Source organism: Anas acuta, chromosome 9, assembly GCF_963932015.1.
Source record: "Anas acuta chromosome 9, bAnaAcu1.1, whole genome shotgun sequence".
In the NCBI taxonomy this organism is placed as follows: domain Eukaryota; kingdom Metazoa; phylum Chordata; class Aves; order Anseriformes; family Anatidae; genus Anas; species Anas acuta.
In genome coordinates, this window is record NC_088987.1 from 554,329 (window position 1) to 581,485 (window position 27,157).

The 27,157-nt window shown below is 42.7% G+C and overlaps 3 protein-coding genes across 22 annotated transcripts in view; 1 reads left to right on the top strand and 2 right to left on the bottom strand.

Moving 5' to 3' along the window:
• Positions 1-27,157, top strand: part of MED12L (mediator complex subunit 12L) — a 130,957-nt gene that overhangs the window by 72,644 nt on the left and 31,156 nt on the right. For 16 of the 18 annotated variants that reach the window (XM_068691913.1, XM_068691924.1, XM_068691920.1 and 13 more), the window contains 10 exons: positions 14,838-14,985; positions 15,564-15,682; positions 16,826-16,969; positions 17,514-17,677; positions 18,173-18,304; positions 19,397-19,624; positions 21,648-21,789; positions 22,636-22,756; positions 23,479-23,580; positions 25,502-25,615. In XM_068691913.1, the coding sequence (XP_068548014.1) occupies positions 14,838-14,985; positions 15,564-15,682; positions 16,826-16,969; positions 17,514-17,677; positions 18,173-18,304; positions 19,397-19,624; positions 21,648-21,789; positions 22,636-22,756; positions 23,479-23,580; positions 25,502-25,615 (1,414 nt within the window). The remainder of the gene's footprint in view (positions 1-14,837; positions 14,986-15,563; positions 15,683-16,825; positions 16,970-17,513; positions 17,678-18,172; positions 18,305-19,396; positions 19,625-21,647; positions 21,790-22,635; positions 22,757-23,478; positions 23,581-25,501; positions 25,616-27,157) is intronic. The other 2 variants (XM_068691912.1, XM_068691923.1) reach the window with 2 other exon arrangements.
• Positions 6,157-13,883, bottom strand: P2RY13 (purinergic receptor P2Y13). Of its 2 annotated transcripts, none has more exons than XM_068691958.1 (2): positions 13,756-13,883; positions 6,157-7,870 (listed from the first exon to the last, which is right to left on the bottom strand). In XM_068691958.1, exon 2 carries the CDS (start codon positions 7,855-7,857, stop codon positions 6,826-6,828), a length of 1,032 nt encoding a protein of 343 aa, XP_068548059.1. In that variant the 5' UTR covers positions 7,858-7,870; positions 13,756-13,883; the 3' UTR covers positions 6,157-6,825. The 2 variants fall into 2 exon arrangements, with proteins under 2 accessions (XP_068548059.1, XP_068548058.1); XM_068691957.1 differs by lacking the exon at positions 13,756-13,883 and adding an exon at positions 8,393-8,527.
• On the bottom strand, positions 11,379-13,892 carry P2RY12 (purinergic receptor P2Y12). Of its 2 annotated transcripts, none has more exons than XM_068691952.1 (2): positions 13,756-13,892; positions 11,379-12,422 (listed from the first exon to the last, which is right to left on the bottom strand). In XM_068691952.1, the coding sequence occupies exon 2, from the start codon at positions 12,402-12,404 to the stop codon at positions 11,379-11,381; it is 1,026 nt and encodes a 341-aa protein (XP_068548053.1). In that variant the 5' UTR covers positions 12,405-12,422; positions 13,756-13,892. The 2 variants fall into 2 exon arrangements, with proteins under 2 accessions (XP_068548053.1, XP_068548052.1); XM_068691951.1 differs by having other exon boundaries at positions 11,379-12,418; positions 13,756-13,886.

Consider the following 27,157-nt stretch of genomic DNA (forward strand, 5'->3'; position numbering starts at 1 on the left):
AAAGCAAAATGTTAAGTCTGTAACTAAATATTCCAGCTAAAATGACTAGACTGTCTGTTCACTTCGTCCTTTTTGCTGTCATGGTGCTCTTTGAGATTCTGACTGCGGGCCCGCTGCCTCCTGCAGTCCTGCTGCCACTGGTCCTGGGTGTATGCACGTTTAGAGGAAGATAGCCTAGTGCCTTAAGAACATTGAAGTAACCCCAGAAGTAGTTACATCAGGACAAAATTGTGTGTGTGACTGTGTGTCAGTAGAGGATGAAGATGTTAACCCATTTCTTTAGCTTTCTTGAATAGAAAACAGTTATAAACGATACCCTCTCTCCATTAAATCGACAGGAATGAAAATAATCTTCCCACTATTAAAGCAGTGGCTGCCAAGTCACATTTACTGGACTTCTGTCTGTTCTGCCTGCATTTCTCCATACACTTTTTTTTTTTTTTTTCCTCAAAGCTCTGGGTAGTTGAATCCCCAGTGCTGCTCTTCTAACGCTGGAGAAGGTCTTCTGCACAGGTCCCTTTGACAGCTGCTTGGAGGCCTGGGAGGAGCTGGAGACGGAGCAGGAGCCAGACCTACCTGTTGCTGTCCCCGTGCTGGTGAACTGCTTCCTGACTGCGTGTCCAGGGGGAAACCTGTGATAACTTTCACGTTTCTGCTCTCTGCTCACTAGCAGGCAAACTGTAAAATTCCCTCTTGCCTCGGGACCTCTCCCTTCAATCAGATACAGTCCCTGATCTTAGGAGACTTCTGACATGGCTCATCTTTGAAGACCAGCTTTTGCAAGGCAAAACAGATAATGGAAATGAAGGCAGCAGGAACACGTGTTATGTTTATCATCTGTTTTTAGATTTATTACTAGAAGTTGCAAAACTGATCTCAGGAGATGGATGTTCTAACGTTAAGTGATAGTTGCTATTACAGGCACACGGCTTTTTCTGTAGTTAGGTAGAGGAGCCTTGCCTACATTTCTGCGTCTCTCAGACCTAGCACATGGCTAAGTAGAACAGTGTGTGCCTGCCACCATTTCACCTGCTTTCAACTCTGCCTTGTGTTCCGCAGCTTAGCAGCTCCATGCCTGTTTTTTGTTTTGTTTTGTTTTGTTTTTCCTCTCTCAACTGCTATTTGTTTCTTAGCTCTCTTGGGGATTTCTCAGATCTCTTCCTCAGTACTAACTGATGATGCTGGAGTCAGCTCTGATTAGACTCAGATTTGCATCTTACCCTGGCACCACTTTTTCACCGCTGTGGTCTCCTCTCCCTTTATCAGAGTCCAAAGGACCTATAAAGTAGCCTTGTTGCAGCTTAGACCTATTAGTGCCTCTGAGTTTAAGCTCTAACAAGGTGATTTCTCAGTCTTTTCCTTCAGGTATTACCAGTGGTGATTTTTAGTCTGTACCTTATGGGGCCTGGTTGTGCAAAGGATTGCGGCTGAGTAACGTCATGGTCTGTGGCTGCTGTTCCATGCACAGATTATCTTCAGGATATCTCAGGTCAGTTTCCACTTGGCACTGCAGGTAGTGCATCCTTTCAAAAAGCTGCTCAGAGAGCAGGCTTAGCATGTAAGCGGGTTGCTGTTGGCAGGGTCCTGGAGACAAGGCACTGAGTGAGGTTCATACTCACGGTCCTGGTCTGCCAAACTGTGTCTGGACAATTCCCCAGAAGGGAGAGCTGGGTGAAGCTGAGTCCTCGTGCTGGCTTCTCACAGTCTAGGACTTCACCAGCTTGCTCAGCTGTTAGCTGGTCTCAGGCACAATCCTGTATCCTCATTTCCACACCTGGAAAATTGGCTAGGATTGGGCTCTTCAAAGTTCCCATCTTTCAGAAACCCGGCTCTCAAGCTGTGTCTGACCACTCACCCAGATGCTGATGCGGACACCTACCTGTTGCAGGCCACATAGACCTTCAAGTTCCTTGAAGAGAAATGCTCTCAGTGTGACGTTTCTGAGGAATGTGGCAGATGTTGCAGGAGAAATCTGCCTCTTGCTTCCATTGGGATTTTTTGCCATAGGTGGTCCTACTTTGGGATGTTTGGACAACCCAAAATTCCAGGATCTGAAGTCTCTGCTCCTCTGAGGACCTCTTAGTTTGGGCACTGAACAAAATGCCCGTGATGGGTCTTGCAGTGTGTGTGCAGCCTGCCTGGCAGCCTGCGCTGCAGCTGCAGGGAGCGATATGCTCCCGTTGGTGAGATCTGTGCTCTTCTTCAGGTGTCTGTAACAGAGGGGTTGTCTCTGGGATCTTGAACAGCTCTGTGGAATATGTCATGGGGAAGAAGGGAAGAGAGTAGAAGAGAAAATGAAAAAGTTTAAAACAGTTTCTCACAGAGATCTGATAGTTTAATAGCTGGTACCCTGTATTTTTCTTTTTCAATATGATGCATTAACTTTCCTTTAAGATCTCTGTGTTTTGATATATCAGCGGAACTTAATGGATTAGAAAGCACTGTCAGAGCATCCCGTAGCAGGCTTTTAACTCAGGTGTGCTTTTTGGCAGTCCTCAGACGGGAGCAGGTCTAGACTAGCCAGCACATAAAAAGGAAATGCTACAGAGCTTGTCGTAAAAGCAGCACCACAGAAATGTGAAGCTGTGGTGTGAAGAAATGCTGAAAGCTAACCTGTAACTTTGCTATTGTTCACATTATTCAAAGGCTGGATGTCCCTTTTTGTATTCTGGTGATTACAGAGCAACTCTCAGATTACCTAAGAGTCAGAACAACTTTATTACAGCAATTACTGTGTCGCCTTATTGTAAAACTCCTTTACTATCACATTTGGCGGTGCAAGCTATGGGTTTATTTTTAAAGCAGATTAGCCACCTGGATAATGCATGAAACTAGCTTTTTTATTTGATAAATAAAAAGGGAGGAAGGGACCTAACTGAAGGATTCATTTTAATAAAGCTCATTTCTTCTTTCTTCATCCTCGAGCTCCTCATGTTCTGTTGATCGGAAGGTGCACGCCATGGCTGGCGGATCCTTTCTGTAGGTGTAAGGCAGTTCTAGAGCCCTCAATCTTCACATGCACCCTGCTGGCCCTGTGTGATTGTGTGTAGTCGTATGGGTAACATCTTGGTTGCTTGGCTTGGCTTCCCAGTTCTTATTCACGATGCAAATTGTTTTTTTTGCATTTCTAATTAACCGAGGTAGTGCTGTGAGAGTCTTCTCAGTGCTCAGAGTCATATGAGCATCGTTGGAGAGGGTTGTACTGTGGAACTGGAGAGTCAGGGCACATACGAAGTGCAAAATTTGTCTTTAGGTGTTCAGGTGTTTATTGTCCCTCTGAGAAGAGGCGGTCTGATGCAAAACCTAAAAGGCTAAAAAGGTGGATATATTAGGCAAAGGTATAATATATTTTCTTAAAAGCAAGCAAAATAAGAAGTACAGTTGGCCTTTGTGGGCCCAAATAACATTGATTTCCTGCAAAACTTGACTGCCTGGTGCTCTGTAGTTCCCTTTTTGGTAAACCAACAACCTGTAGAAAAACTGAGAATAAGCATCGATAGTTTTCATGTGAAGCCAGGAGCATGGGAGCCTGGAGTAAAGTTCATTTGTCTGAACAAGTTTTAGGCCTGCTGCCAGCTTTCTAGTTTCTAGGTTGTGTGTTGTTTGTAGTCTGGAGCACAAACAAGCCAAGCAAACGAAAACTTGGAAGTGGAAAGGAAAAGCCTCATTGCAGCCTCATGATGATGATGGACTGTAGTAAGGATGTTCAATGTCACAGGAGTTTGCTCTGTCCTGTACAATTGCTGGACCTAGAAGCACAGGTGTCCCGGTAGCTCCAGGGGCACGAGTGTCGGTACCAATCTTTCCAAATTATGTTGGGAGAAAAATCAGATTTTGAAAAATGGTGACTACCACAGAATTTGCTGCTAGACTGTATGGAATCACACCCACTCCTCAGTGGCGCTGGGGAACTCCGGAGAGCCCGGCCACGCAGCTTCCTGTGCCGTGCTGCTGGTACTCGCTGCGGTGGTCCGGGCTGCTGGCTTCCTCGTCTGACACAAGCCTCTTCCTGAAATCTCTCTCAGTTCGTGTAAGATTTAAAATATTGCTTTAGCCTTTTTTGAGCCTGAAAAAAGAAGAGACCTAAACTTTGAGATATTTTAACTGTTACCATTCTTACTTCTGTCTGGAGGCAGGGGTCTAAAAACTGTCGGAAAAGAAGTGCAAGATCCCAAATGTTAGAATTTAGGGGACTTTTCCTGAAAGCGATATCCCTGCAGTCAGCTGGCATTTCTCTGTGGCAGATTTTGGTAAATCTGTTTCCCCTTTACCTGAGATGCCGCTGCTGAGAAACAGGTGATTAAGACTCCTCTGAAACCTTTGGCACACCCCGTGTTTAAGGAGCACCTCATCCCATTTTGGGTTACACCCACCCCTACATACAGGCTCTTGGTGCTTAACTGCGTGTGCTGCCAGGCTGGGTTTGTGCACAGCATGAAATAAGCATATTGTGATCCAGGCAGTACAAATGAGAAGGTTTGTGCTAGGTTCTGCCCTAGTGTACCCAAAGCTCAGGAACGCAGATTTCCTCGGGAGGTTGCCTGCTTGAATATCGCAGCTAATGTAAAAGCTGTCTTCCCCCATTGCTGAGCTTCAGCCACAACATTAATTGCTGTGTGTGTCAGCAGGCTTAGTGGAACATTTTCAGACTCCTCTGTACATTTCTTCATGCAGTTGCTACCGTAGTATTTTAATAACTAAGAATTTAATATATTTGCTTTAACTAAAGTAGCCAAATAAATCCTGTTAAACACTGCATGGGTGTGGGAGAGAAGACTTAATTCCTGAGTAGTATTTAATCCTGAGAGGAAGACACTGTTTGAGAGAACACTGATTTATGGAGAAGTTCAGAACCAGTTGGAAGCTGGCTGGGGTTTAGTTCAGTTTCCAGTTGTGAGAGGGTGTTGTACTTATGGAAAGTATGTGACGTGCCTAGTAGAGAAGATACAGAGTTGAAACTGCTAAATAACACATCTACCTGTGTGGCAGAGGCTGGGGAAACCTAAAGGCAGATGTAATTAATACACAGTAGTCTAAACACAGCTCTGAAAAAATCAGGCTGTATGGAGCAAGCTACGTGACTGCAACGGGCTTTTGTAAATATTTAAAGTTATAGAAATAACAAACAAGTAGTAATCAAAGCATCTGGCACACGTGAGAAAGACGCAAAGCTAGCAAGAGAGCTCGAGAAGTGAAGTTTGTTGGTAAGGTCCGAGACTGATTCTCAGCCAGGCGCTGGGGACTCTCCCGTCTCTGTCCCACAGTGTCACCGAGCAGAAGGGCCACAAGAGGTGAGCGTCCAGGCACAGTGCAGTGGGGCAGGCGAGGTGAGGGCAGTTACAATAATCTGTAGGGATGATGGAAGAGAGCAAGTTGTGGTGCCTTCCCTGGGGCCCCTTCTGCAGTGCCACCTTGCCTGAGCAGCACGTGAAGAGGTAGTCCCCGGGTGGTGGGTATGTCAGGGACAAGCAGAGATAGAAGGGGGTTGTTGGAGAAGCCAGAAAGCTGCTGGCTGAAGTCTAAGGTAATTTTAACAGATGTCAAGTGTATTTTCTAGAATTGAAGTCAATAAATGGTTGGTGTCTCTTTCATGTCTTAAAACAGTGGAATAAATGTCAGGGCTCTGGGTTACAAGCAGTTTCTCTTCAGGCGTGGTAGATTTGGCCTTCCCTGGTGGGCTGGCTGCTGGAGAGGTGGGTAGCACCACGAGCCAGCTGGAGCTGGGTGTTTGAGTGGGGAGGCAGCGCTGCTTGCTGCCTTTTCTTCTCCACTCATCAGCTCTGGGAAGGGAAAAACAGGCGACCAAGGGGAGGCTCCTGGGCACTGCCTGCTGGTGGGCAGGGAGGTAGGGTGCGTGCTGCACGGCTCAGGGCTGCTCTTTGCAGGGAGTTTTGGGTCCTCTGCCGACCAGCCATGGCATATGCCTGGGGGCTGAGGTATTGCAGAACCATGTCCTCCCCAAACATCTCCTCGGAGGTGGAGAGGAAGGATGAGGAAACAGGGTTAGGTGGCAGGAAAGTAATTATGTGTATGAGAGGCGGGGAGGGATGGGAGCGGAGCGTGTCCTCCTTCCCTCTGTCAGGTACAGCTCCTCCTCCCCGCCCCACAGCCAGCCAGCTGAGCTGGCACCCGGGGGGAAATTACAGACATACAAAATCAAGAGCTCTGTGTTTTATTCCCAAATAAAGCTAAATTGTCTTTAGAAGCATCTGTCAGTAAGATGTTTAAGTGTTAATAAGAAAGGGTTTTTGTTTGTTTGCTTAAAGCAGATAGCATTAGTCGGTATCCTGTTCTTAAGCGAAGGCATTCTAGTTCTTGTTAACTTCGCAGAGCCAGCATAGCAGTGCAAGACTACAAGCTGACCACTGTTAGTTTTATGCATCACCAATGCAGGTTTTTTTTTTTAATTTAATTTAATTTTATTTTATTTTATTCAGACTGGTGTGGTTACAGCTGTGAAGTCGCATTAGTGTCTGACTGAGGTGATACAGATCTCTGTGGTGCGAGTGCAGCAGAACCGTGGCTGGGCAGGCACAACCAAGACACACTTGGGCTTCCCCAGCTTTGATTAGTGACGGTGATCCCAATGAGAGGGCAGAGCTCGGGGGAAGATCAGTGTTAGATCTGGGGTGGCAATGTGAGGGACAGCTTTTTGCCTATCAAAGCTAAGCGGTGAGCATAAATATGGAAATCCAGTGTCCCGCTTTTATTTAGTAGTAGCATTACAGTACCACCGCCCTTTAATTTTCTACAGCAGAAGTAAAACATTGTTTTTTAACTTCTCCACAATATACAAATATCCACAAATGAATATGAGCTACAGAATCAAGGTTCAGTTGCCGACGTTCGTGTGTCCAGTTCGGATTTGGCATTTGTATGAATTGTTTTCTGAAATGTGCCTACTCTCCTGCATAATATCTTCTCTACAAACGGTTTGCACAAGAACATGTATATCAAAGGGTCCATGCAGATGTTGGTGGCAGCCAGCCAAAGAGTGCTTTCTTTAGCGACAAAGAGCTGGTTCTGCAGATGGCATTCCATTCGGGCTGTCGTTTGACTCAGGGTGTAGGGAACCCTGCTGAAATGAAAGGGGGCAAAGCATAAGAAGAACACAGTAAAAATGATGAATACTTTCCCCTTGACCTTTTTTTCCCTTTTGTTTTCTTTCTTCTGTGTTTTCTTGTAAGACTCATATACCTTTTTGGCAATAATTACATAAAACAGAAACATAAGAATGAGAACAGTCCAGAAGATGAGCTGACAGATGTAATTGACGGCTTCATGCCATTTGAGCCCAAAGTAGCTCTTCAGCGAGGCACACTTCTTTACAGATTGCGGTGTTGCTTTCTTGTTTGATAAGATCATGTTTGGTAGAGAGAGAACAAGGAAGAAGGACCAGACCAGACCTGCGAGGATCTTTGCTGAGGTCACATGCTGCACCCAGAACTTCCCAAAGGGTCTCACGATCTTGAGAAACCTGTCAAAAGCAATGAGACCAAGGAGCACTATGCTAATATACATGGTGTCATAAAATATTACGGCTGAAAAGCGGCAGACAAAGGCTTTGAGTTGCCATGGTCCAAGGCCAGAGTCAGTCAGGATTTTCAGAGGAAGCATCAGTGTCATTATGAAATCAGATACTAAGGTGTTTTTCAGGTAGACAATGAAAGTTGATGTGCTTGGAATATAGAAGAAAGCCCAAATTGCCAGGCTGTTCAGTACAAGTCCCAGGAGGAAGACGAGTGTGTAGAGTACCGGGAAGACCAGGTGGGTAACTCTGGTGTCTCGGTGGCATGGGGTGGAGAAGGGTGCTCCGCTGGAGTTGCTGATGGTACTCTCGTTCGCAAAGTCTTCCATTTTTCAGAATAGGCTTGAGTGAAAAAGAGAGAGAAAACATACAGCGTAACAGTTTGTATTCAGGATGACATGTTCCTGGCAGTGATTAGCAAGTTTATACAATTTACACAAAAACTCTGGAACATGCATTAAACAGACTGGCTGATACTAAATCTAAACCTTGTCAAAGTTTAAGTGGTTTACAGACTAATGTCTAATGAAAAGTTGCAATGGTATATATTCATTACAGAGGCCTAAGATAACATAATAGCGAGGTATAACAGCACAATGCCTAGAGAACCATTTGTCGTTACGTGGGCACGTATTTTAACATTGAATACAAATTTTATAGTTGTGGCTGAAAACCAAGGTGCCTCTGGGAAGGTGAATTCTGGTATTTTGTACCAAGCATGTACCATTTTTCCTTTCTCAGCACATATTTAAATAATGTTTTTGAGAATAAGATGCACACCGCTGGTTATCAGCCTCCTATATCTGAAAGCCAGATGCCCAAGTGCCCCGTCATACCACATGAACGCTCCAATAGTGCAAGTACCTGAGCAAACTTGGCAGCAGCTGGTTTGAAGAGGGGTCTTTGGCTATCTCCACTTCATCTGCTGTTCCTCTGCTGACAGAAGCCTCAAGCAAAGTATTAAGAATGGGGAAATGTGTAGAATGAAGAAACTTTTTCTGCTGGTGGTGATGTGTTGTTTCCTTCCTCATTTCCACTTATCATCCAAGTTAGTTAATCACGTTTGCTGTTGCCTCTCTTTTCCTTTTGGTCTCTGTCAAAAAGTATATTACCTTCTTCTCTACTGACAAAGGAAAAAAATGACCATATCTGTGAAGGCAGGCACATTGTCTGGATTTTTGTTTGTGTGGATCAACTACACTGTGCCATTACTATTTGGGTCCTTTAGAGAAGTGAGAAGAATGAACAAAGAACGTTTCCTGACAGTTTCTCAGGATAATCTTCAAACGTAGCTTATGTGTGTGAATTCCCATGATTTGGACAGTGCTATTTGGCATTAGATCTATCACCAGAAAGTCTGCTCAAAGCTGCTGTTAAAGTGGGATGAAGCATTGAGGTTGCTTGGCTACAAAATCATGTACACTGACATTTTCAGAAATTGTACCCTCCCTCTGTAGCTTGAGTAATTGGCTAGATAGACCACCGAAGGCAAGAAAAAATGCATTCAGTCTTTGTATTTTGTGGTTTACACTGAAATGAACAGTTAAGCTTTGAAATCTGTTGGACAATAATTAATATTTGAATTCCTGATGAAGATTCAGTGAAGAGAAGAAGGAAAAAAAAAATCTTAAAATGTGAGGTGTATTTTCTTTGTGGAACTGTTAATCCCACACAGGAACCTGAGCGTTACTTCTGATCTTCAGCATGGCATTTCTGGTTCATTTCGATGCCAGTGTGGCTGGGTGACATGGCATGCCAAATATAGAGACTTTCTCTTTCTGGCAAAAGCTGCCTCTGCTTCATGATATCTTTTTATTTTTTATGTGTTTATTATGTATTTGTTATGCATTATGTTGGAATGCAATGCGTTTCTCTTTAAACAGAATGTTTTGTTTGAGTAATGTGATTTATCTTGCTTTTGTGTCAGCTGTTTCTGGCTTCCTGCTTGGTGTGGTGTGGGAACGGTCTCATGTTGAAGCCGTCCTTCTGTGAGCAGATCTGGATTGCTTTTTGAGGTTCTCAGTCTGTGGCTGTACTGATAACGTCCGTGTATTGGCATGTACATTTTAACATAGCACACGCTGATGCTGATGTTAAAAGTCTGGCAGAGGGCACAGTGCCTTGAGGAGTCAGTCACCCTTTCCAACATCATCAGCTTGACATGCCCCTAGCTGCCTGACCTGACTTCTGCACATGCCTCAAAGACAACATAAAGCTGAGATGGACTGTTGCAATATCCTATTACCAACTGCCAAGTCAGCTTCTTCCACGTTTTCTTCTCTTACACCTTGACAATGCTGCCAGCTTCAGAGGCAGGTACTAAGTGCCTGCGTGCGGCATCGGTGACATCTGTGTGGTATGCAGGGAGCTGCAGTGTCTGTTGCTTGAGCACACCATCTGATCAGGAGGAGCAGCTGGCAGATAATTAAATAATAAATCTCTGTGTGTGTGCAAAGAATGTGGAGAATGGGCGTTAGGTGGAAAAGGGGCATCCCGCAAGTCCCTTCCAGGCACCAGCTGGGAGCTGGGCAGTCTCCTGGGCCCAGGTGGTTGCCAAAAATGCACTCAGAAGTGACTGGCAATGCTGCTGGTTTCAGGGAAATAATAGTGCTTCTGCAGTGTGACCCAGCACTGATTGTAATCAGCATAAGCCATACACAAAAAGTTTGTGAAATCCTTGATTTTGGCAGGCAGGTTATAGGAGATGCATCGGCTCCAAGGCTGAGTGCTGAAGTAATTGAACTGTGTTCTGATGTTTTAGGAAGTTGGATATCAGTCCTGAAAGCTCCCTGTGCCCCGCCAGGGACCAGATGACTACCGGAGAGGTGTAGGCAGGACTTGTAGGATCAGCTTGGGGCAGGTCTGAGCTCTTGTTTGCTGCTGGAACGTCTTTTCTGGCTGGGAGCTGTTTTGCAGCTACACTAAATGAAACATAGTTTATTACATTTGCCTTGCGTATTTTTCATGTGTAATTACAATGACAATTGTTCCTGAGAATACCTTCCTCCTTTTTCCCACTTTTCCAAATGAAAAGGCATAAATGGTTACAATTCTTGTATAGTGCAAACAGGCTGCCCTTAATAATAAGTAAAAATTGTACCATTAGTTTTTCTTTCACTAAGATCTAAGTATTCTGTAGATTGAATCTTTGTGCATTTTCCAGTGCATTATACACTCTATAAAAGTGTACATTTTTTATTTTTCATATAATAAGGTGAAGCATTTGAAGATTGAACACACATCAAGGTAAGCCTGGTGATGAAATAATTTCCTCTGACATAAAATAATTATTGGTCAATGGATTAAGAACTGCAAGCTAAATGTTACTGTTCCCAAAAATCTACACAGGTAGTTTACCTACATATGTCCTATATTTCTGTTTATCTCATGGTTGCATGCAAGGTAAGAACTTTGTGTATTTAAAAACTATGTTTGTTGTGGACTTTGTTTGCATCTGTTGGCTCCTGTATTGTTATGGACTTTACTCTGGCCCAAATTAAGCTATTTCTGTAAAATCTCTGCATGTCATCTTCTGTTCTGTAGCATTTCATGACTGTTTTATTTTTTTCTTGCAGCTCCAACTATAAATTCTAACTTTTTCCTTAGAAATTCTGACAAGCATGGAGTCTGTGATCAGACGGTGCTCTTGTTTTATTCAAGCTTTCTAATTTTGCCATTTCTGCAACCAGTGATGTCGGTTCCAGTGTGTTTGTGCTTCATCTGTAGGGCAATCTGTAAAGGTGTTGGCAAAATTTGAGATAACCTTCAGCAGGATTTTACTGCTTTCTCCTTGTCTCCCAAATAAGCGTACGTGGCCAAGCAGGGACATGGTTAGTGTCCCTGCATGGTGCTAGAGTGGTGTCTCGTCTGTGTCGTCTGCTTCATTCTGCACTGCCATCTGTGCTCGGAGTTCTGGCGATTCTGTGTGTTTGCGTAGCGTGTCTAGCAAGGATTTTCTAAATGATTTGCAAAGGAAAAAGTAAATGAATGGATCTAGGCAAGCATTTAGTGATGTCAGCCACAGCGTGGTCTCTTTTAAGTAAAACAAAGTGTTCTGAGCAGAACATTCAAAAACGTCTCTTGTTTGGCTCAAAGTGTAAGGAATTCTAGTGAAGTGGAATGGCACAAAACAAATAAAAAACACTGCAATTATGATAAAAACCTTCAGATTTACATTTTTTTTAGATGCTTTTCCTGTGCATCTTGTCCTTTTGTAGGATTTGTACAGTTCCTTACTTATGAGCATGTAGCATACAACTATGACTGCTAAATTAACCCAGAAGATAAATTGGCAAATATAGTTTACGATTTCATGCCAGACTAAGCCAAAGTCAGATTTCAGGAGAGCACACTTTTTTACATTCACAGCTGTTTTTTCCTTGTTTGTTAGAATCATGTTGGGTAATGAAAGAGTAAACATTGCTATCCAGATTGCTGTGGACAGGATCTTGGCACCAAAAAGGCTTTTTGTGGTTGATGTTCTGAATGGTGAAGTGGCTTTTTGATAGCGATCGATGGTTATTAGCCCAAGAAACATAATGCTAATGTACATGGTGAAGTAAAATATGACCTGGGTGACCTGGCACACAAATCCTCTCAGCACCCACGGTACCAACTTTGCATCGCTAAGGATTTTAAATGGAAAAGTCAAGATCATGAGGATGTCAGAAATTACAGTGTTCTTGAGGAAGATGATGAAATTGGATTTACTGGATATTTTAAAGAAGATCCATGTTGCCAGGCCATTCATAGTGAGACCCACCAGGAAGAGAAGTGTGTAAAGCAAAGGAAAGATGACCTGACTGATTTTGTTATCGCTGCTGCAGTTGTTGCCGTTGCCAGCGTAGCTGAAGTTGTTTGTGGCTTTCACTTGCATTTTGTCTTTTCCACCTTCCTTGTGAAAACAAACAAAAGAAAAATAAACCAAGTGGGGCTTATATCTATTGTGAGACTTCAGCCTTTTTAGTCTATTTTTAATTTTTGCATGGGGCTGTGAGCGGGGAGGATGCAGCAGCTCAGTGCAGCAGCAGTGAGGCCGTGGTGTGGGCCGGCAGGGCTGCCGTTTCACTGTCTGATACGCGGCTGTACAAACTACCTCCTTTTCTCACAAAGAAGGAGAAACATCCTTTTCCACATCCTTCTTAGTGTGGAAGAGAGATGGCAGCTAAATTCCTTTTGACTGCAGATTTAACAGTGCCAGGCTGAAGTAAAAAGTAATCAAATGTCCCTTTTTAATTTTTTTTCTGCTTGGCTGACTGTCTTTGTTTCCCAGAGGCACTACTCCAGCCTGCTGTTGGTTACCCTTGAGGCTGCTCTCTCCCTTTCCCCCCATGCCCTTTGCCATTCAGTGGGAGCAGCCACTTGCAGGCTGCCGCCGTGCTCCCAACACTGGGCTGGGTCCAGGGGGTGTACGTGGCCCCCCGAGTCCCTGTGTGCTTCTCCCAGGGGGACAGAGGTGAGACATGAGTGGCTGCTCTTTGGTTGTGCATGCCAGCAGTTAGCTAGCAGCATCTCACTGCAGTGCTTACACATTTGCCAGCATGGTCTGTAAGAGGCATTTGTATTCGAAGTATTAATGTATAACCTTACTACTAGTTTATCCTGTCAGTTTTCTGAATCAGTTACTTTATTGAGTGTCATGTTGCAAATAGATCTCAAACTTTGCTGACTTGAACCACAGTGCCAAGCAGCGTGGGAGTGCTGCTGGCACTGTCCCGCAGAGCGCAGCGCCTGGCCACTCACCGCAAACGCCCGCCCGTGCGCATCCCCCTAACTCGTAGCAGGGACTCAGTGGAAAACTTGCTCCTAATCTGAAAGCCTTGGTCTGACCGGGTTTGATCCGAACTGGGTGCCAGAAGGAGCCAGGCAGGGGTGTTGAATTGGTCAGTTTGGTATTACCAAAGGAGCGGCTTTCGGGTGTGTACCGATGCGATTGTAAAAATTGCTATCGTTCAGAACGATCTCTGTCTTTGTAAAATAAGGCGCCTGGAGGAGCTGCAGCTTTGTCAGCCAGTGCCTGAGCATCCCCAGCATTTTTCTCACAGACCTGCAAAGTTTTACTTCTGTCTGTAAGACTTGGAGAGGAATTTCTAAATCTGCTTTGCTGTGAAGCACATGACAGATTTCGCTGCCGAGTGTCATCCTAATGAAATAAGTATTCACTAAGCATGCAATATCAGGAAAAAAAAAACAAACCAACAAATAAACCATAAAACAGAGGCGATTACCGTAGTGGGCTGTTGAGAAGTGATGAAATCTCGTGTTTCCTGTGTTGCGAAGCTTACGTTGCTGGCAGAGGGTCGCCTGCGGTTCCTCTCGCTCCACGCTGTGGCAGCAGGCAGGAGTGTTCATGTGCAAGTCCCTGGGGGCCCGGAGAAGCTGGAGGAACAGCTTCACATCCCAGTTCTGCCACTTAGACCTTCCTCTGGCTTGAACTGGTTTCTCAGCCAGAGAGACAGCTGCAGATTCCAGGTGATGCTGTCAGTGCTTCTCCTTTTGTTTCCTCTAGAACTGAGAGCGAAATAGAATTTTATAGATAATTTGAGGTTTACTTCCTGCTTTTGACAGAGACACTATTTTTAAAAGAGGTCATGTATTTTGTAAGACTGCAACGTTATGAGTGTAGAGTGCACTTCCGCCTGCTATCTTTTTGCCTTGTGATTTGTGTGGTGCGTGCTGTTTAGTATGACTTTTGTACACAGCCTTATCTGTTTGAAAACTTTAAGCAATCTCATTTTTAAAGAGAAACAGTCATTGGAGAAGGTAATTATATTACTGCACGAAATATTTACACCTTATATGACTTGCAAATCAGTTCTCCAAGTTTTTAAGTTATTGTGCATCAACATTATGGAATATATTTTAGTAGAAGACTAAATATAGCCATTTAGAATTTAAGTAAAATATACGTATGTCTATTTCTTTTGGATGTACAGAACACAATTTTGTTGGGGTGCATCTTTTTAATGGATTTGTATGTAGCAAGAGAAGTGATACAGTTTCTAGACATCTTTTATTTACTGACTTACTACTGAATATCAATCCACGGGGCAGCTAAGGGTGATTACCCTTACGCATCTTCTGACTCTGTCTTTACAGATATTTATAGAATTCATAATACGAAGTTACATTTTTCCCTCTGTATTTTAACCCTTTTCAGTGATTTTTTCCATGTGAATAATCAGACGAGGTGCCTGTTGTGATGAAGAGTTTGTTATTGTGTATTGCAGTCTGGGCTATTGGGTTTCTGCAAGTGATAACAGAAAAAAAATAATTAAAAAAGAGGCTTCATTCCTTCTGGTCTTTTCAGGATGAATCTTCAAGTCATGAGTGTAACCAGCGCATGATTCTTCTTTATGGTGTTGGTAAGGAGCGTGACGAAGCAAGACATCAATTGAAGAAGATTACCAAAGACATCCTGAAAATTCTGAATAAGAAGAGCACTACTGAAACGGGTGGTAAATGCTTTAACAGTGCTGTACGGTAGCCTGTAGAGAAGATCACGGGAGCTGAGGTGCTCAGCAAGTTTGATCATTACCTTGGCTTTCCTCCCCTTGACAATCACTGGGCGAGGTGCTGCATTCCCACAGCACGGAGTGCACCTGCTGTGCTGCAGCACCGGGACATGAGAAGGCTGCTGTGGTTAGAAATCCCTGCGCTGTGGTTAGAAATCCCTATTTAGCATTGTAGCAGTTTGCCTGTCAACACTGCCATTGGGCTAAAGCCTGGAGTATGAGATACTGGCCAGCCCTTACACACATATTCCTTACCTTCCTAGTAAAACAATGTGACTATTTGTCGGTTATTATTGAACGGCGCCTTCTTGCACTGGAATAACCTTAAAGTAGCTTTTACATGGTTACCTGCTATGCTCTGTATTTACCCCAAGTATTTTTGGAAAACTGAGAGAAGAAGGGTTTTATGTAGTCATGAGTGAAGCTTTAAATTTTTTTAACTGTGTTATAAAGCAGTAATATTGCAGAGCTACTAGGGCTCCATTAGATATAAAATAACCAAAATATTTTTATCTGTTAAGTTGGGGATGAAGGGCAAAAAGCCAGGAAGAACAAACAAGAAGCATTTCCAACCCTTGAGACGGTGTTCACAAAACTACAGCAACTGTCATATTTTGATCAACATCAGGTGACATCTCAGGTACTTCCCATGTATAAAATTGTAGCCTTTTATATTCTGCTGTAGAGAGATCAAATAGGAAGCGAATCTAGGTTTTTAGAAATGTTTTGTATGTACCAAGAATTTTGAGTGCACTGCGTCTTTGAAGGCAAGAGAAAAAAATGTTGCACTGGTATTTTAGAATATCTGTTTCAGTAGGTATTTGGCAGTTTGTTTTGGTTTATTTGGACTTTTTTTATTAATTTTAAGAAGCTTTGAGGGCTGTTATAGGTGTCATGATTTTTTAAGTGAAATCAGTTTTCCATTTCAGTTAATGTTATTGTTTAGGGATCACTGGTAAATTAGATACCTGTCAGTCAATCTCTCGTGTATGTAAAAGGTATGGTACTGCATCTGTGTGCATGTAGGATGGTGAGCTCTTTTCTGTGTGTTTGTGCAACAAACTGACTGTCTCTTTGAGAAACAGATGGATAGTACAGTTTGTTCCTTTCTTTTTAAATTTATAGTTAACATTTAGCATTAAAAAACTACGTTAGTGGCTGACTTGAGAACGTAACTTATTTTAAATGACAAGCCCGTTTTTCCTGATTTGTATCAGGACTTGTGTGCAAATGTATCTGCATAGGTTTTCATTACTTCTAGTTTTAAAGTATTTTTCAATAACCTCAGGCTAGCCTAAGAAACAAAGTAAAAGAGGTTCATGTTTGATACTTAATTTATAACACATCACTAGATCTGGTGTTTTGAATGAATTCATTACATTTGTTTTGTTTGCAGGATATCGTTTGAGTAATTATTTCAATAAAACAGCACAACACAGTAGGATGAAAATAGATTTTGTCTCCTTTAAACAAAAATTGAATTTTCAAAAGATCCCACAGAGTAAAAAAGTAATTATTTTAGGTATTAATATCAATTTGACATTTAGCTATAAAGCAGTAGACCAGCATTTTTCTGCTTTGTCTATGTAGCAAATAAAAGTGTTACAACTGACTGGCATGATGGTAAAGATATACTCTGTACTTATGCATGATTTGTTAGTGCTTTTATCTGCAAAATGCTGTAATTTGCTATTACCAATTAACAAATTTAGTACTTTTGGAGCACTAGTGTCTCTGAGAAGTCGTCAGTTATCATACAACTTTTCAACATTTATTTTCACAGATCTCCAGTAATGTTCTCGAACAAATAACTAGTTTTGCCTCAGGAACATCTTATCATCTTCCCTTGGCTCACCATATACAACTTATCTTTGATCTCATGGAACCAGCACTGAACATCAACGGACTGATAGACTTTGCAATACAGGTAAGAAGAGTTAATTTTATTAATAGGTACATCAGCTGTGATACATTTTTAAGTAAAACCAGGAAAAAAAAAAAAACACAAACCAATTATATTCTCCTGATCTGCTGTCACGAGACTTTCTCTCTTTCAGTTTCCTAACCTCTGAAAAAACTACCCAGATACTTCCCCTTCTGTCCTACTCGCTGACCATTACGGGCAGTGAACAGATCTACTTTATTAAAAAATAAATAAATAAAAAAAAAATATATATAGTTAATAAAAAACTGGATTATTTTAGCACAATGTATTTTAGTATGGGCTTCCCTGTTTCAGGCGCAAGCATCTTATTACACAGTAAAGCATGTAGGTGCCAGAAATATTGTGTTCTTCTGAAAATAGTCTGAGGGACATGTTCTGTACTTGTAACAGTTGATTTTGCTGCCTCTTTCCTTTGTTCTTTAGTGAAAAAGATTTTGTTTTGGCTTGCCATGTAGTATTTCCTTAATTTATTTTTTTTAGGTTGGAAGTTATTTTCAGCTGGTTGTTTTTGTGTATGTGTTTTTAGCTGCTGAACGAGCTGAGTGTTGTGGAGGCAGAGCTGCTGCTGAAGTCATCCAGCCTGGCAGGAAGCTACACAACAGGGCTGTGTGTTTGCATTGTTGCTGTCCTGCGGCGTTATCATGCCTGCCTCATTCTCAACTCGGAGCAAACTGCGCAAGTATTTGAAGGGTACGTGGCAGCTACACTTTTCCAAAAAAGTATTTCTTCTGTTCTCTTCTAAACAAAAAATGTGTGTAGGTTTAGGTAGTGAGACCAAGCAGTGCATGGCACTGGAAGCTGCTGCAGCAGCGCTGGAAGGCTGCAAGCAAGCTCAGGTCTGTGCTTGCTCTAGTGCCGAGCAGATGGCTCAACTGCAGCCTGCTCCCTCCTGGTGGTATGACCTGTGCCCTTGGTAGCCTAGGAACAGGTGGGAGTTGTATATCTCAGTTTGTTACCCATTCACTTGATTCTTCCCTGGGCTCCCCTCCCTGGAGGGAGTTCTGTCCTCTCTGGAGCCCATGTAAACTCACAGGTGACACCAAACTTCAAATGAGCCCATCAGTTTGTAGATGCAACGTTTGTAATCGTGTTACCCAGCTAATGGGGTTTATGCAACATGTAACAGGATGAGATGCATTTCTAAGCTGTGTTGGAATGAACTCAGAATGGTTTCTATCTTTGCAGGTTGTGTGGGGTGGTCAAGCACGTCGTTAATCCCTCAGAATGTTCCTCCCCAGAAAGGTGTATTTTAGCTTACCTCTATGACCTGTATGTATCCTGTAGTCACCTGAGAAGCAAGTTTGGAGACCTCTTCAGGTGGGTGGTAACACGATTTTTCTTATTACTGCCTAACCTGTAGGCTGATGCAGACTCCTGTTTTCAGTTAAGTTTGCTGTCAATGGAACATTGCCTTTGCTGCTTTACCTTTATGGATGAAATCCTATTGCGTGTGCCAAGTGCAGCAGCACAGCACGTGGACCTGAGCCCGTGAAGTCCTTGCGTTTGTGCCAGTACCTGCCGTGGAGGAGCTATTGCTGGGGCCCTCCTCGCTGTGCTGTGGTTAGCAGTGCAGGGAGCACGTGTGGTGTAAGGGCAGTGGGGACCATCGGCACTGGGTCAGCTGCTGCGGCAGCTGTAACACAGCTTTGGATCCTCCCCCTGCCTTCACTTTCATAGGTTTTAATGGAGCTGATTTGTTTTCCGTAGTACTGCAAGAGATTGACCAAAATTCTTCTAACATTGGATAGAAAATCAATGAAGTTTGTCTGTGTGGATGCTGTTCCCAGCTATGGTGTAAGATCTAACACATGAGACAAACACTCCTTAGACTATTTTGCGTGTGAAATTTATGTTCTTCTCTAATAGTATATTTCTATGTTTCCACCCCCACCACCAAATAAAGCAGATTAACATATAGGTATTGCTAGCCTTTGTTATTTCTTGGTCTTTTGTCATAATTTTAAATGCCAAAACATGACTTTTATGTATCTTTTCTCTGTTTACTGACTTCATCCTTCAAAAAGTTGTCAATTGTGTCACATTATCACTAGACATAGGGGGGAGGTAAGTTAGCTAAGTTTTTACATTTTCCTGTAACTAACTCTGCTTACCGCTGCTGCAGTTCGTTGTGTCATAACAAAAGAGGAGGGAGAGCAGTGTTACGAAGCACCATTATAGCTCACTGGAAAGGCCTGTGGTGTTCTGGGAAGTTACTGCGCGAAAGGAACGTGTGTGGGTTCCTTTGTCCAGCCACTCACCATGGCAGTAGATGTCATAGCAGCTTCTTATAAAAACGAGATTGTGTACAGAATGGTAATCAAACTAGAACTTTCTGACCCCACAGGGTATGTTCAATAGTATTTGTGCAAAATACTTTTTTTGGGCAACTCTCTCTTTTTTGGTCCTCAGTAGTGCCTGTTCTAAGGTGAAGCAAACAATATACAGCAATGTTCAGCCTTCAAATTCCAATCTGCTGTGGGACCCAGAGTTCATGCTAGATTTTATCGAGAATCCTTCAGCTCATAGCGTTAACTACTCAATGCTGGGCAAGATCCTGAGTGATAACGCAGCCAACCGCTACAGCTTTGTCTGCAATGCACTAATGAATGTGTGTATGGGGCATCAAGATGCAGGAAGGTAAGGCAAACCCTTCTGGAATTGGAACTGTATGGATTTTTACACGGTACAGGTGAGGCTTCCTTTCACCTGCTTGCTTTGTGTCTTTGTTGCAATCATTTTCATTCATTACTCTTTGTGATTGCTGAAAGCTTATTTTGTCAGCTTCCCTTCACTTTCATTCATTAAATCAATCTGCATAGTTTAACAGAAGGGATTAACGAGTAGGAAGTACTCACAGTAGGACAGGCAGTAAGCTTCTTGTACCAGTAGGTGTGCTGCGTCAGGTAGCATGGCCCAGCACAGTGTTTAACCGTTAGATGCCTGTAAATGAAGGAAGGTTCTGCACTAGGTTGCTTCCTTCTGATGCAATTGATGTTTAAATCATTAAATATTGTAATTTAATTTTTCATAGTGAAATTCATCTTTGCGTGTAATATGTAATGTGTCAAAATCTTATGTATAAAGTATTAACTTTTATTAAATAGAAGCTACTAGAGTTATAACAACTGTCAGTTACATTTTAGGAGTAGTTTAGACCTCATGGTGCATGGTTCCATCAGCTCTCCAACAATTCAGGTTTAGGATGAGATCAGCACTTACCAGGTTTTCCTGCTTTGTCTTGCTATGGCTGTCTTCTGACACCAGCAGGTGCTGCCTTTTGTCACCATACCGTGCAGCTTCTGTCTGAGCCTGTGTGTCACTTCTTGGACCTTACGGCTGTTAGATCTGTCTAGATGATCTCAAGATACTGACAAGAAGTAGTGTGAAGAACTCGTGCAGTAAAATTACTAACATCAGTGTTGAGGTTTCCACTGACAGTACATTTTCTGTCATAATTCATACATTCTTTTCTCAATTGCTTCCTCTTTCCTCTGTATATAGACCGTCTTCTTGTGCAAATGTGGTGTTACGGTGTTGAAACTTTTTGCCCTAGTTTCTTGTTCTGCAGTCCCTAATGCAGGTTGAAGTGGGCACCAATTTTGGATCTAGCATTTATCCCTGCCTCCAGGACCTTATTCCTCTTAAACAATGAAAATCACCAGAATTTGCTGTTCTGTTCCAATTATGTTCCAATTTTTAGTAAGAAATTCTTAATCCTGATAGTTAGGCCTAGGTGCAGCAGTAGCTGACCATCTTTGTTAAGGTTACTGACAGATCACAAAACCTGAGGAAATGGGGATTTTTTTTCTTTTCCTGATTGGCTTCTGCCCAAAGCGTGTGCTGTTCCTGTACCCTTCTCCCCGTCCCCAGTCTGAAGCCATCTAGGAGATGGGGGGCACTTTGGGGAGCAGAGCAGCCAAGAAGCAGCGATTCTGTAGACCAGCAACATCCACATGTGGCTGAACGAGTTTCGCTGTGGAACAGGGAAAAAATAACTTGCACTGGGATGAGTCAGCTCTGCTCTGTTTTTTGCAGTGTTACCCAACTCTGAGTCACACACTGAATCACACGTTGCACAGTGTGCAGTCGGTCAAATGAGATCCATTCATGCCGTTTGATTTCGTGTCCCTCTCCTTCCCCCTAAGCAGCGGCGCTGGGCTTGCACAGTGCACAGCCCTGGGGGCTGTGGCCATGCACCACCGACACTGCTGCCCGGTGCCCCGTGAGCGAGGACAGAGCTGCTGCCTGCAGGGCCGTGCTGAGCACAGCCCCGCGTGCCCCGACAGGGAGGGAGGGCGTCCATCTGCCACGGGGGGCTGCGGGCGGCGGGGCTTTGGCTCTCCGTCCCTCTTTTTGGTCGGCTCAGCACGGGCAGGGGAGCGAGTACCAGGGCAAGGTGCACAGAGTTGGGCTCACAGAAAATAAAGGTCCCACGCTGCTGTGTGTGAGTGCCAGCTGCGTGTTGCTTGTAGGTGCGGCACTTGTCCACAGCCGATTCGCATAGGTTACATGTACTAGGAGTGTAATCACCTTTGGACATTACCCTCCCCTTAAGTAAGGAAACACCGGTTCTTCTCTCAAACATCGATTTCCTTTGACCTAAATATTAATTGTATTCAAAAGATCTTGCTTCTGTATTTGTTTTTCTCTTCTCTCGTAGGATTAATGACATAGCAAACCTTTGTGCGGAGCTGACGGCATGCTGCACGGTGCTGAGCTCAGAGTGGCTAGGGGTTGTAAAAGCTCTTTGCTGCTCTTCAAATCATGTGTGGGGTTTCAATGATCTGCTCTGCAGCGTCGATGTAAGTCCACACTGTCTTCTAAAGTCCCTGTTATACTTACTTACCTCAGGTGCACTTAGAGGTATAGTAAGGTCTCCATTCAGTGCATAATGCTGGGCACAAAGTTGGTCCTATGGCCATCAGTATTCAAGGCATTTCATGAGGTTCCTGACTGATTTTTATTCTTACCTACATCTTCAACATGAATGTAAAATTTGGGCAGCGCTTAGAGATTTCTCTTTGTCAGCATTTTTTTCTTACTTTATTATGGAATGTTACAGAATATTGGAGGTGCTCTTGGAAAGGAGCAGATGTTGGCATACTTTTCCTGAAGTGCTGATGGGTGTGTAAATAACTGTTTTAAAGACCCTGTGTTTGGTGTTGGTTCTTAAATTGTAGAGTTTGTGGTACATTTTGCTGTTCTTAACTCACCCGATATAAGTTACCATAGCCTTGATAAGTCAGCAGGATTATGGTGACTAACGTTACTCAATATCTGATCCAATATATTAAGCTGTAGTTTAGGAACAGATTGCAGCTCTGTACATTGGGGATGTATTCTTGTCCTTAAGCTAAGGAATGAGTGTTGGTATTATCAATTTTTATAGAATGATAAAATGGTCCCAGGTTTTTATAGGACGAGTGAGTTTTATTTTGGAATTAATTTGTGCTATTTGAAATAGGTCTGTGTTAAAATTAAGTTCAAAGCTATCATTATTTGTCATTAAAAGTTTGGTAATGCACTAAAATGTGGAGACATGCATATGTGTGTACATTTTGCTGTTTATTCTAGTAGTTAATTCTTTAATAATCATGGCAGCGAGATGTGCACTGTCACGTGAAGCATAGCAATGTTTTTCTTTCCAGGTGAGTGACCTGTCATTCCATGATTCCCTGGCCACTTTCATTGCTATATTGATTGCCCGGCAGTGCTTTTCTCTGGAGGATGTAGTTCAGCACGTTGCACTGCCTTCTCTTCTTGCAGCTGGTAAGAATGTATTAAGAGAAAAACTTAGAATGAAAAACTCAAGACTTTTTAGTGAGCTTCCAATGATTGAATAAGTAGTGAATCGCCACCTGTTGTACATTACAGCATGTATGTCCCTGCAGTTCGCAAAAGGAGTGCTGCCAGGTTAGATCAGAGAACCCACAGCTGACAAGTGCTGTCAGATTTGTTGACAATGCTCTGTCCTCTTCTTTTATGCAGTATCACCAAGTGTCTGCCAGATCTACTTGGGTTGTGCTGTGAAACATTTTGGAAGCTCACCTTTCTATGTATCCTCTGTAGCCCACAGTGTGCATTTCTCTCTCATTTCCTTCTGGCATCAATTTTCTCTCTGGCACCATCTTTTCATCCACCCTGGAGTACAGCGGCTATGGTCCCCTTTGTTGGCCACATCCCATTTCTTTTCATTTTCTGCCTGGATTTGTTTTTCTTATTTTTTCATTGGCTATCAAAAGGCAGTTTAGCCATCTATTCTCTTCTGCCATTAATTAGGTCCCTTGCTTAACAAAAATCATACTATTCTTTCCTGTGTGTTTTTTTTTTTTTTTTTTTAATGACTGAAGGCCATAAATGCTGATTCCTGTTGATGAAATTATTGTATTTACATTTAAAATGGGGCTGTGAATTAGAACCTTTCCAGGCCTGCCAGCGTGACTTGTGAGGTCCTGGGTAGATGCCCAATGTCCATGTCCCATATTCCATAGCCTGCGGGGATCCAGATGCTGAGCCTGGGGCCAGGATGACCTGTCGGCTTCTCCTACACCTCTTCAGGACACCCCAGGTCTGCCTCTTTCCACAGGAAACAGGTAAGCTGCCTGCTGCATGGTCCTTTCATTTCAGAGAGTGAATCTGGATGTTTTTGGGTGGCTTCAGATTTCATGTGTGAAAATATCCATGGTGCAATTAGAAATTACAGCCTGCTTAAAATCACAGATTTTTCTCTAGTTAAAAGGTGATGTATACTATTCTTATTTGTTGGAAAAATGTCCTGTGTGTCCATGCTGCATGTGGGTCATCCTGCAGTGATGTAGAAACTGATAGGAATACACATAATGCAGCTTGGTTGCCTTGTGTGTAAACTGAAATTATATGTGATTTTAAGTAAGGCACAGTAGAACATCTAGTCCAACAGAAGCACGAGGAAAACCGTCCTCAAAATCCATTAATGTATCTTTCCTCTTGGATTTTTTTTTAATAATTTTTAAAAATTTGAATATTCTGTGGTCTGACTTGGGTGGTTTTGCCACAGACCAAAAGAGGAAGGAACAGGGCAAGGAACAAGCACCTGACAGTTAAAACGAAATAACCATTAAAATAACGTGTGTTTTGACTCTTAAGCATTTCAGAGAACTTGATGACAGGACTATTTCTGTGGCAAAAATAAACTGAAATCGATTATTTTAAACTCTTAAGTGACGTCAAGTTTTTCCATCTAAAAGCAATAGTAGCTTCTTTTTCAACATTCTTCATTCAACAGAAATGAATAAACCTCACTTAACAAATTTGAACAAAATAAGTAAAGGCTGTGAATACTGTCTGAATAACAGAAATACATTACGTGGCTCCAGGCTTCCCTAGAAATAGAGATTAATTTAAATGGAAAGGGAGAGTCATGTTAGAACTCTAGCAGGTAGTACAGATCAAACAAGATGTGACTACATTGCAGACTTCTATTGTGTGTGCCTCAGTTGACCATTTCAGAAAGGTGGTAGATTTGTCTTTCCTTTCTCCCTCCCTATCTTTCAGTCTGCGTATCTTCTCCTTGAAGTCAGAAAAAGCATTCACTGATGGCTTTTGCAGTCTGCTTCTAAACTGTGGGATTAGGCTTAACCATGCAACAGGCATTTATATTAATTAATTTTGCCTCATTTGTTATGAAGACTAGGTAAAGGAAGTCATTTCCTACATCTGTGAAGTCAAAACCAAAATACACTTCAACATCTCATTGTGGCTAAATTTGCTGTTTATATAGAAACAGTGAAATGACTGGCTCCTTTTTCTATTTAAGTAATTATAACTTATTTTAATATTTGATATTAATACATCACAACAATGTGGCATGGGTTAACCCTGGTGGGCAGCTGAACCCCACTCAACTGCTCACTCACTGCACCCTAGGGGAGTAGAGAATCGGAAAGGCAGAAGTGAGAAAACTTGTGGGTTGAGATTAAGATGGTTTAATACATAAAACCGAAGTTGCACATGCAAGAAATTCATTCACTACTTCCCATTGGTAGGCAGATGTTCAGCCACTTCCAAGAAAGCAGGGCTGAACATGCATGATGTTTTTTTCGGAAGACAAATGCCATCACTGACATGCCCTCAGTGCCCTGGCTGTCCACCCCCCACCAACTTCTTGTGCGTTCTCAGCCTCCTCGCTGGTGGGACAGTGTGAGAAACAGAAAGGCCTTCGCTTTGTAAGGACTGCTCAGCAGCAACAAAACCATCACTGTTATCACCACTATTTTAATTTCAAATCCAAAACATAGCACCATGCAAGCCTACTGCGAAGAAAACTAACTCTGTGCCAGCCAAAACCAGAACACCGTGTATCCCACTTGATTTTAATGACTTACCCTTTGGTCTTCCACTTCAGTTATGACATTCGATTCTTCATTCAGTTATCGTGTTTCTATAGCTGTTTGGGATGAAAAGGATTTTGTACAAAGGAAATTTTAGATGGTAAAGCATAACCATTTTCCAAAAGATTTGCTCTTCTTTCCATAGGGAAATTATTTCCTGGAATTCGCTCTTCTTGTGATCGTCACCTCTTGGCTGCTGCTCACAACAGTATAGAAGTGGGAGCTGTGTTTGCAGTCTTAAAAGCAATTTTGATGCTTGGTAAGATTATGCAGAGTCATGCGTAATGTTTTTGCTCTAGGGCTTGGGTTAAAGTTGTGTGATACTTCACATATACTGGGAAAGAAAAGCACCGGTGACAGAAGAAAAATGTAGATGCTGTCTGTGCTTCTGTAGCATATGAGTAGTGTTTCCCCCACAGGTCAAGAGACAACATTTTTCTCTGGTGAGTCAGCCCTAGCTGATGAGCCTGCAAGCAGATGTGGCTTTTTAACATTTTGACCTCCCCTGCCACCAAGTCCCAGTACACTTCAAATTCAGGCAAGTCACGCTCAAGAGGAAATAAGGTCTCAGATCACTTTTCCCACCTTTTTCTGTGCTTTCCACAAGTTGTGTCTGTCAGTCATTGAGAAACTTAAAAAAGAATCACTGCTAAGCAAAGCAACTCTCCATGAACAAGGAGTGTAATATTTATTCAAACAAATAACTATCTCAGAGTTTTGATTTGGCTTAAGTTCAGGTAAAGCTCTGGGGAACTGTGGTGATGTGTATTTTTGGAGCTAAGTAAATCCAATTAAACAAACAAGTTCTCCCAGATGTGCATATACCAACAGCGGTATACCTCCAGCTAGAGTACTAACATTATGTTCTCTGTTGGTCTGTGTCTCAGAACTCTCAAAAAGCTCATAGTCCTTAACAACGTGACTATGCTGGGAAAGAAGTTAAGGAAATAGCTAGCAGAGATGGACTGATAGATTGAAAGTGAGCTTGAAATACGTTTATGGCCATTATCTATGTTCTCTTGCTCTTCAGAGTGCTGAGATCTGTTATTTTTCTTCACTAATACTGTGCAGTGTGAACACTTGCTGTTTCATCCCTACACAGGGACATGGTTTGAATAGGGTCTTGGTGCAGGGTGATAAGAAGAAAGATCTGGACACACAGCTTGTTTGTGTCTTCACTGCAACTCACATGGCAGTCAGTTTACACTGTCAGTCTCCTTATTTTAATATTTTGCTGGTAGTTGTCGATTTTAGGAAGAAATCCTAGCATAATGTACAACCAGAGGCCATGGTGTGGAAGTGGATGTTTAAAAGAGTAAATATTTAATGTGGTGCTGAAACAAACCATTTCGCCTTGTCATGCCGTGTTAGTTGATGTTGATGGTAAACTGAGAGGTTTTCTAGGGGATAATTATCATATATGGTCAAGCAGGTGTGATCCACAGGAGTTTGTGCTGACTTAACAATTTGGCTATATTAGCCTGCTTCACCTGCACGCTCCTGGAAGGCCTCACAGGCTCTAGGGTGTTATTACATGCAGTAGTTTGGGCTATTTTCTGCTATTTTCTCCACTTCTACATGCTGTAGTTGCATCTACTTTCTTGTCCACGGCTGCAAAGCCTTAAACATCTGTTTTAACATAGACTGTTACAGGTCTAATTTTTTGCATCATGTCCTAACTGCTTTTCCTTCCTCCATTGCTCACCCCTGCTTGTTTCAGGCAGATGTTGGCACAGAGCTGAGCTGATGCCTTGCAGGGAAGATCAGCTCTCCCACGTTTTCCAGGGCTCCCTCACCATGT